Here is a 9,851-nt window from a genome sequence, read left to right on the forward strand (position 1 = left end):
ATATCAGAGCTGGGAGGGCCCCTGGAACACAGGATGTCAGAGCTGGGAGGAACCTTAGAACACAGAATGTCAGAGTTGGGAGAGAGTTCAGAGAAAATCCAATTCAGTCCCTTTGCAGAGGAAGAAATTGACTCAGGGATCCAAAAATTCTCAATTTAGGGCTGAATGAAACATTAGAGGCCATGTAGTTCAACCTACTGCTTTTCTAGATAAAGAACTGAGGCTCAGAGGGTAAATGACTTGCCCAATGTCACAGGTCAGAACTCGAACCCAGGTCCTTTGACTCCAAACACAGCCCTCTTTAAGGGCAGAGGCAGGCCCAGGACTGGTGGATGGTCAGGTCCCCTGAGTCTCTGCATTCAGCACCGTTTCCAGTCCACCGTGCTGTGCTTGGCCCTGGCCGCCATCCGTTCAGATGGGAATCGTTCCTCAGAAAGCCAGGTTGCTAAGTGCAAAGGCCCCTCGAGCCTTTCCTGCAACCTTCTCTTGCTGAGAAGTCCTGTTCCCGGGGTAGGCTAGCCTCTTCCATTGAGGCTCCTTCTTAGGGACAATGCGTGCAAGGCTTGGCTGATCTGTCTGCATTTCTCCTGCCTCAATGGCCCTCAGGGAGTGGGGCCAGGACCAGGAATGGTTCTCTAGGGCTCATTCTCATTCCACTCAACACAAGGTCGAAATTAAGCCCTGCCAATTTTGTAGACAGATGACTCAAGCTTAGTAATGCACTGAATTCAGTAAGGGACTTCCCATGGCCCAAACGAGTTTACACATACCGAGAAGTGGGGAGAGGGAAAGAAGAAAGAATAAGCCAGACGCTTAGGGAAATGCCCCGTCTTCACCATCTCAAATTCTTCCTACCCTACGCTGGCACAAATGGATTCAACAGGAGCGAGCAGCAGTAACATGGGGCCGGGCCTTTCCATCAGTTCTAAAGCATGAGTCAGGCTGGTTCTGTGACCAAGCCACCTGCCTCTGGGCCCCTCTGGATTACAGGCATCGGTAATTAGGTAATTGGTAGTTCAGATAAAAAAATATAGAACACAAAAAGCACTTCCGTAGGCTTGTCTTTAGAAATTTCCTTTTTTTCCTCCTCTCTATTTTTTTCTTTTCTGCATTAAGCAACATTAGAAAGACAGATCTGTAGACTCCTGGGTGTTGTTTATCCACTCTGAGACAGAGTGAGAATATTGGTCAACCCTTGGCAGCCCTATAACGTCTCCTTGGTGACTTCGATGCTCCTGTGTGAGTTTGGAGTGAAATGCTCGGGGGAAGAGTATGGTGTAGCCTGGGGCCTTTGCATCAAGTAAAAAAAAGACTTGGGTGGGCAGGCCAAAGTCCTGGGTTCAAATTCAAGCCCTCCCACTATTCTAGCCTATTCTGGGTGGCTTTGAGCAAGTGTCTTCTCTCCTCTAGATTTCTGTAAAAGGAGAGCATTGGACTAGATTGTCTTTAACATCCCATTCAGCTTTAAAATCCTGATATAGTGAGGGGGAAAAGACAGAACACTGGGAGTCGTGAAACTGGGTTCGAGTTCTCGTATCTTGGGTGTGTTCCCTCACCTTTCCGGGTCTCAGCTTCCCCACTTGCAAAAAAGGGAGAGAATTGGACTAGATCACATCCAATGTCCTTTCAAGCACTAAAGATCCTCATAATTCTAATCATTTAGTGGTTTTCTGGCTGGCATCTGGACACGTTTGTCCATCTCTGAGGCGGCACTACCTCCTAGGCACCAACAGAGGGCACCACATGGCTGTAGTCATCCCTAAATGAAGTGTTCTTCCCCATCACCTTTTGTTTGAAGTTCCTGAATGAACTTGTTCTGGAGATTAAAATCAGAGTCACAAGGAATCCTTCTTTCTCCTGCTCCCAGGCTAGACTGGGAGCTGGGAACTCCTGGTTCCTTAGAGGACCATTCAGTCCATTTCTCTACGGTCAGAAAGGACAGTCATCCATGACTTGTAAATGACCCACACACACATACGTGCACGTCCCTTCCCCTCTGTCTTTTATTTACATGTGGCTCTAACATTAAAAGGAGTGATCAGAGATTTGTGATACAAATAGCGTTTTACTATCTTGCCAAGACTTGTCCACTAATTCATCAAGGGAACAGGCTGCTCCCTCAATGCTGGAAGTATTGATTACCTGCTAAAAATACAGTGTATAGGAGTTTGGCTCTGTGGTTCCTCCAACTCGAAAATTTTGTGATAATGTGCTAATCCAAATGAAAACACATACCTTTGAACAAAGCTGCATTACAACAAAGACATCTGGTCAGTCTGTGGAGGTTGGTTGTAGTGAGACGGAGCTCTTGTGAGCCAGCCCCTAATCCCAACTCCTCCACAGAGCTTCCAGGGGGAGGCCCTTGCCCCCTAGACTTCCTGAGAGCATCATGGAAATTAGGAGCCTTGAACTTGAAAGCATTTACTGGTGTCTGATCTGAGTATCCCCAGGGCTAAAAACATGGTCATTTGATATAACCAGAGAGACTTCCAGGGAGCCTGAATGTTTCCCTACTGTGTGTTTTGTTTCTTTGTACCTCCCCTGCAGTTGGCACACAGTAGGTACTCAATAAATGTTTGTCCAGTTGAAGTGAGTTGCATAATAAAAAATGGCCTTCAAGAAATAGGGTTAGTGCATATTTAGAAAACAATGAACCAGTTCAATTAGTTTATCTGCATTAACTAGGGAAACCTCTTGGGGATAGTGGGAAGAACATAGGATTGAGAGTCAGGAGACTTCGGCTCAAGTCCTGATGCAGTCTCTTACCTTGCTTTGTTACTCTGGGAAATCACTCTCCTTCCCTGGGCCTCAGTTTCCTCATCTGCAAAATGGGGATATAATTGATCCACTCCCTATAGCACAGGTCTTTTGCAAGCTGTAAAATGCTCTCTATAGGAATTGGGGCCATTGTTATTTGCATCAAAGGTGCTAATTACATAAGGTGCATATATTGGGTCTGTTATGGCTTATCTAGGAAATCATCCGCAAGATGAGGGGGTTGGGCTTTCGGCTCTAGATTTCTGATCCTATGAGAGATGACTCTCTGACAGTGAATCCTGCTGTGAGCCCCCGTTCTCCTCCTAGAAACCAGCGGGGCATGACTGTCTGGGCATCTAGAGGTGGTCTGTCGCCATGTGTCCAGTGGCAGCTTCTGGAGTGCTAATAGTTAGCTAAGGTTGCTAAATCAGTGGAGATCTGCCAACTGAAGAATCGTCCTCACTGTCTAGGGGCTAAATACTTATGGTGCAGACCACACACCCAAGAGTTTGTGAATCCCAAAAGGCCACAGCCAGCAACTCCCCACCCCACCCCCCCACCCCCCCCACCCCCCACCCCCCCACCCCCGTCCCATGCTACTGGGCTTTCACAGCTAATGGCCTGCAGTCAACAGGAATCTTCTGGAGTGTTTCCAGCCCCTTCAGAAAGCCATCCATCTATCCGGAAGCAGGGAGGTTTGTATTATTGATTGAGGGGCAGAAGGTTCCCTGATGTGGGTGCTCTGGATAGCCGGCCTGAAGACCAGTGATAGGGCTTCTCCATGAGCCGCAGAGCCCTTGGAGGGGTCTCAGTGACAGCCACAGGATTTCACCACCATGTTCCGATGTTTCTTCAGAATGACATTGTTGCTGGTATCATAATAAAGGACTGAGGTGGCACTCAGCTTGGTGGGAGCACAGCAGGCCTTGGGGACACTGTCGGGCTTCATCAGGTGCACCTATGGGGGCAAAGGATTCAGCAAGCTTGGCCTTCCTGGGAGGAGCTGCTCAGTGTGCTCCCAGAGGGCCAGAGGTCATTCAGTGAAGGAGGAAATTAAGGGAAGCAGGACATCGTTAACCCCCCAAAACAAATCTTTTTTGTTTTCATATCGCTTACATTTCCCAACCTCTCTCCCTCCCAGAGACACATCTGTTATAACAAAGATAAAACAAAAGGGGGAAAGGGAGAGAAAACTCAGCAAAATGAATCAACACACTGAAAAAGTTGTACGTGATATGCAGTGTTCCAGACCCGTGGACCTCCACTTCTGCAAAAGAGCAGGGAGAGGCGTCTTCTCATACCTCTTCTCTGGGGCCAAGCTCAGTCCCTGTAATTTCACAGCATTCATGGCCACTGTTTTCTTGTTCTCTTTATTTGCACTGTTTTAGTCATTGTGTGTACTGTCTCCCTGGCTCTGTGGTAAGCATGAGGTTTTCAGGTTTTTTTAAAAATTCTTCTTAAATGTCGGAAGACTTATATGAACTGATGCAGAGTGAAGTAAGCAACACCAGCAGAACCAGATAAACACAGAGTACAACCATGTCAATGGAAAGTACAAAGAAAAAAAAATCAAAATTCAGTTCTTCAATCAGAAACTTTTTTTTTAAAAGAAGATAACTTTCTATCTGTTAATAGGATAATAGATAGTAGATTCAAGGGCAGCGAGGTGGTGCCATAGTTCACAGAGCTCCAGGCTTGGAGTCAGGAAGACTCATCTCTGTGAGTTCAAATCTGACCTTGGACACTTAACTAGCTGTGTGACCCTGGGCAAATTGCTTCACCCTGTTTGCCTCAGTTTCCTCATCTGTAAAATGAGCTGGAGAAGGAAATGGCAAAACACCCCCATATCTTCGCCAAGAAAACCCCAAATAGGGTCAAGAGGAGACAGACATCACTGAACAACAACAAAAGAGAGTAGATCCAGGGCTGGAGGGAATTATTTTACAGATGAGGGAACTGAGGCTTTGAGAAGTTAAGCATTTTGCCTGAAGTCACATTGGTAGTAAGTGTCAAAGGTGGGTTCTAAACCCACCCACGCAGGTTCTCTGCCTCCAAAGCCTGTGCTCCGTAATTATAATGACCAAGCTTAGTTCCTCCCAAAGAGGTCTAAGGTTCTGCTTCATTCCCACCTTTGCAGAGCTTAGGACCAGGGCTGTAGATTCTGCATAGACAGCTGGGCTTCACTGATGTGTTGGTTAATTTTGTTGAACTCTACTTTCTCCCCTTTCTTATTCATTGTCACAAAGGATGATTGCCTAAGAGGGATAGATTAGGAACTGAGGGATCTAAACCAAAGATGTCAATAAAACATTTTTGAAACCTGATCACCTGATCCTTTTTTTTTTTATTCTGAAAAAGACCCATAAGGGGAAGCTAGGTGGTGCAGTGGATAGAGCTCCGGCCTTGGAGTCAACAGGACCTGAGTTCAAATCTGGCCTCAGACACTTGACACTTACTAGCTGTGTGACCCTGGGGAAGTCACTTAACCCCAATTGCCTTAAAAAAAAAATACTGCAAGTGAATTCCTCCTCTAGGTGACCAGAAGGTTGACCTCTTGGTGGCTAACCAAGTCAGGCCCTAGCTGACCTCGCTAGGCCCATCCTCAAAGCCCTGCCAGCACCGTACAGAGCCTGCCCTCCCCTGATGCAGCCGCCAAGTATACCAGGACTGTCTGCACACTCCACAGTGAGTCAAGGGAAGAGGCAACAGGTCAATAAGTCATTTATAAAGCACCTACTATGAACTAGCACTTAGTGTTAGGTGCTGGGTGCTCAATGACAGTAAGAAGGAAAGTTAGGGGCCACTAAAGGACGGGGATTCCCGCAAACTCTTCAGGGCCCCTTGTGGTCAGGAACTTTTACATCCATTTATCTCACTGGATCTTTACACAGCCTGAGCGGGAGACAATAGAGGGCTTCGCAGGCCCATTTCACAGAAGAAGAGACTGAGGCTCAGAGAGGGGGATTGCCCTGCCCAAAGTCACGTGGGTCACGACTGGCCCAGCCCAAGCATGAACTCAGGTGTCCTGATTGTAAGTCCAGTCAGTGATCTTTCCACTACACCCTAAACCAGTGCTTTCCTTAAAAAAAGACTCTGGTTGAATGAGTAGATTATTTTCAGCCTTCATGAAAATATTTATTCTAAACTCCTGGCAGGCTGGGCTGCAGTTTACATTGGAACCCTTCTCATGGTGGTGGCTACAGTGGCAGGCGGCGCCCCTCCTGTGGCCAGACTGAGGCCTCTGAGCAGCTCTCTGCCCCTCGACCACCCGCCAGGCTCTAGTCCCATCGGGAAGGGCCAGGTGAGGGGAGGTAACCTTGCTCCAGCTAGGGCCGAGGGCCCCGCCAGGTCAGCCTGGTGGCGGCGTCTGCTATTTGATTCTGTAGCTCTTATCGAGGGAATGACCTTCCCTCTGCTCCGAGCTGGCCTCAACCCTGTGAATATTCCACTAACTCAGCGGCCTGGCAAGTTCCACTGCTGGACGGACCAGCTGGGTGACTGCTGCAAACACTGAGCTTGCCCAAGACCCATGGGGGACGAGGGGGAAATCCACTTGGTCTGAGAGGCTGGTGCCTGTCCAGAGTAAGGCTGGCTCAGGGCATGAGGAGTCGGCTTCCTTCTTCTGGCCTCAGACAATTTGTTGTTGTTGTAGTTCAGTCATTTTCAGTCATGTCTGACTCTTCGCGACCCCATTTGGGATTTTCTGGGCAAAGATACTGGAGTGGTTTGTTATTTCCTTCTCCAGCTCATCTTACAGATGAGGAAACTGAGGCAAACAGGCTTAAGTGACTTGGCCAGCGTCACCCACTTAGTAAGTGTCTGAGGCCAGATTTGAACTCAGGAAGATGAGTATTCCTGGACACTCTATGCACTATGGCGCCACCTAGATGCCTTGGACAACTCGATCTCATCAATGCTGCAATCAGGAGGCAGAATCCTGATGGGGGCACAATGTATATGAACCTGGGAAAGTCACATCTCTTGTCTGGGCTTCAATTTCCTCATCTGTAAAATGAGGGGTTTGCTTTCAGTGGTCTTAAAGGTCCTTTCCAGCTCTAAATCATTGCTGCCAAAACGACCCCAGGCCTCTGTGTTCATCTCAGATTAGCCACTGCTGGGACATCTTCGGTGAGCTTGGAGTGACTCTCCTCTCTCCTTTCCCCCACAAATACATGTGGTAGATTAATTTGTCTCAGGAGAATGAGGAAAAGAAACATTGTTTCATGCTACGAAACAAGATGGCTTTATTCCCACCATCTACTCTCGACTGCTTTTTATGCAGTCTTCACCTATTAGAATGTAAACTGTCTGAAAGCAAGGACTCTTTTTGCTTATATTTGTATCCTGAGTGCCTGGCATGGAGCAAAAACTTAATAAATGCTCCCTTCTGCCTTTCTCTTTCTTTCTTGCTTGCTTTCTTTCTCTCTTTCCTTTCCTTTCCATCCTCCCTCCCTTCCCTTCCTTCCTTCCCTCCTTTCTTCCTTCCTTCCTACCACATCAAAAAGGTTGTCAGAGAAGTACTTATAGGATCCAGGTCATCCTGGTTGAAGGTGACTTGGGGTCAGGAATTCTGGCTCTGCCTTTTCCTAGGCGAGTGATCTTAGGAAAATTACTTCTTCTCTGTGAGTCTCAGTTTCCTCATCTGAAAAATGGGGATAATAATACTTTCACTACCTACCTCCCAAGGCTGGTTGTAAGGACTGAATTAAATAATGCTTGTAAAGTGCTTTGTAAGTGCAAGCTGCTTAGTATATATTATTAAAATCTACCAAAACTCAGTTAAAGTCAGCGAGTTTGCAGAGTCAAAAAGCTGTCAGTGAGGACCATTTTAGAAACTCTCACACCAAGGCAGTTAAGTAAAAAGGACTAATTCACTTGGACTAATTCTATAAGATTTCTTGTAACCCTGCTGTGGTGAGCCTGTCTCTCTTCCACTTTCCTCCCTTATTTGCAATGTTATTTTAGCCTGAATCAGGACTTGAAGCCAAATGAGTGAGAAAACCTTTCTGCAGAGCAGCCCTGCTCACTGGGAGCAGAAAGGCAGGTACTGACCAGGGACTGCAGGATGGCGTGGTTAGTGGCATTCATGCAGGAGTCCAGTGGGAAGGCACACTCCCCCTCACAGTAATAGGCAGAGTACCCTTGAGGTGCAATGACCCAGTCCTAGAGAGAGAGAAAACTTCCATTTAGCCAGTCACCCACCCAGCCACCCATCCACCCACTCTGACCACATCAGAACAAGTCACCTACTTGGAACTGAATGCTATTTTCTCTCTCACACTGTGTGAGCCAGCCAACTACCCTCTCTGGTCCTAATATATAACACTATCTCCCGTCTCTGTTGTGCCACATGCCTGGCATGAGCCTGGAATGTGCTCTCGTCCCCTCTGCCTCTCAGAATCTCTCTTCTGTCAAGAAATAGCACAGGCACCATCTCCTGCTTGGAGCCTTTCCTGATCCCCTCCCTAAACCACCTGGGATTTAACTACTGTGTGAGTGTTTATTCTTATATTCATATATACTCATATGCACTTGTTTCCTCTTTCATCAGAATATAAGCTTGCGAGTAAGGATTGTTTTAATCTTTGTACTCCTATCCCCAGGTTTAACATAGTGTCTGGCACATGGTAGGTACTTAATACATGCTTGTTGATTGACTGACTTCTCTAAAAGCTGAGAGCACAGTCCCGCATATTGGTTCACAGCTGGGATCTGAGGCCTCCAGCAAGAGGATGTGGTGGTGAACTCCAGGGGCAGACATAGCTGATTTACATCCTGAAGGCTTTGAAAGAAAGTTGTCTTGAATTTAAATTTAAAACAATTCCCTGTGTCATTAAACAGCCCCAAACAACCTTTCCTTGATAACAACACTGATGTTGAGGCAGTTTACTGTGGTACTCTATATGTACACAGCAGGTATTTAATAAATGCATGCTGGCATTGAATGGATTCTGCTAAGAACTAGGGGTAGTCAAAGCCCAGGAAGGTGAGGCTGTGGTGGACAGACATCCTTCTACTTGTGTTGGGTAGGCTTGGAAGGATGTCCCAAAGCTGAATGTCAACTTTTCTCTGGCTAGGTAGAAGGAGGTGTCCTCATTCACTCCCCACTGGAATAACTAGATGTGTACAAAGGCCTACCATTCTCAGGAACTGGGAAGGCAGAATGGCTTGCGTGGGTGGAAGGAAGGCATGACGTGAACATGGAGAGTGAGGAAATACTCTCCTCCTGGGACTTTCCTGGCTCCACATTTGTGCCCTCATTGTGCCCTATGCCTGGGAAGCCAAGAGATTTTGACATCAAATTGAAGTCATATCCCACAGACCAGTTCGGGGAGGGATTTGACTCAGTGCAACTCAAAAAGCATTTAATAGGTGCCTTCTGTATGCTGGGCACTGTACTTGGAGTGTAATGCTGTGGGAAAAGCAATGGATTTGAAGTTAGTGGACCTGGGTTCAACTCCTTGCTCTGCTCTGCCACTTGGGCTACCTGTGAACTTTGGGGCACGGCAATTCCCTCTGGGCCTCGGTTTCCTTATCTGTAAAAGGATGAGTTGGATTTGATGACCTGTAGGTTCACTCCAGCTCCAAATCCAGGATCCTATGACAAAAATAAGTCTCTTCTCTCAAAGAGCTTACATCCTACTGAGTGTGGGGCAGACATTGCATACCAGATAAGGAAATCAATCTCAATCTCTCTTTCTCTCTCTCTCCCTTATCTTTCTCTGGCTTATCTCTCTCTGTCTCTTTCCATCTCCCTTATCTCTCTGCCTCTCTCCTTCTCTTTTTATCTTTCTCCCTTTCTCTTCCCCTCTCCTCTTTCTATTTCTTTCTTCCTCTTTCTCTCCCCCATATCTCTCATTCTCTCTCTCTTTCTCTCCCCTTCTTGTCTATTTCTCCTTCCTCCTTTTCTCTCTCATCCTTTCTTTTCCCCTCCTCTCTCTCTCTCTTTCTCCCCATATCTCTCTCACTCTCTTTCTGTCTCTCTCTCTCCCCCTCTTATCTATTTCTCCTTCCTCCTTTTCTCTCTCATCCTCTCTCTTTTCCCCTTCTCTCTCTCTCTCTCTCTCTCTCTCTCTCTCTCTCTCCCCCCCTCT

General features: G+C 47.0%; 1 protein-coding gene across 2 annotated transcripts in view; it reads right to left on the reverse strand.

Annotated features, from left to right (window-relative positions):
• Window positions 1-3,362: 3,362 nt before the first annotated feature.
• BMP8A (bone morphogenetic protein 8a) overlaps window positions 3,363-9,851 on the reverse strand; it is a 46,429-nt gene continuing 39,940 nt past the window's right edge. For both annotated transcript variants that reach the window (XM_027864633.1, XM_027864632.1), the window contains exons 6-7: window positions 7,810-7,920; window positions 3,363-3,715 (exon numbers count right to left, since the gene is read on the reverse strand). In XM_027864633.1, coding sequence (XP_027720434.1) covers window positions 3,566-3,715; window positions 7,810-7,920 — 261 coding nt within the window. In that variant the 3' untranslated portion in view covers window positions 3,363-3,565. The remainder of the gene's footprint in view (window positions 3,716-7,809; window positions 7,921-9,851) is intronic.

The sequence above is a fragment of the Vombatus ursinus genome, unplaced genomic scaffold, assembly GCF_900497805.2.
Source record: "Vombatus ursinus unplaced genomic scaffold, bare-nosed wombat genome assembly UNPS02014775.1, whole genome shotgun sequence".
In the NCBI taxonomy this organism is placed as follows: domain Eukaryota; kingdom Metazoa; phylum Chordata; class Mammalia; order Diprotodontia; family Vombatidae; genus Vombatus; species Vombatus ursinus.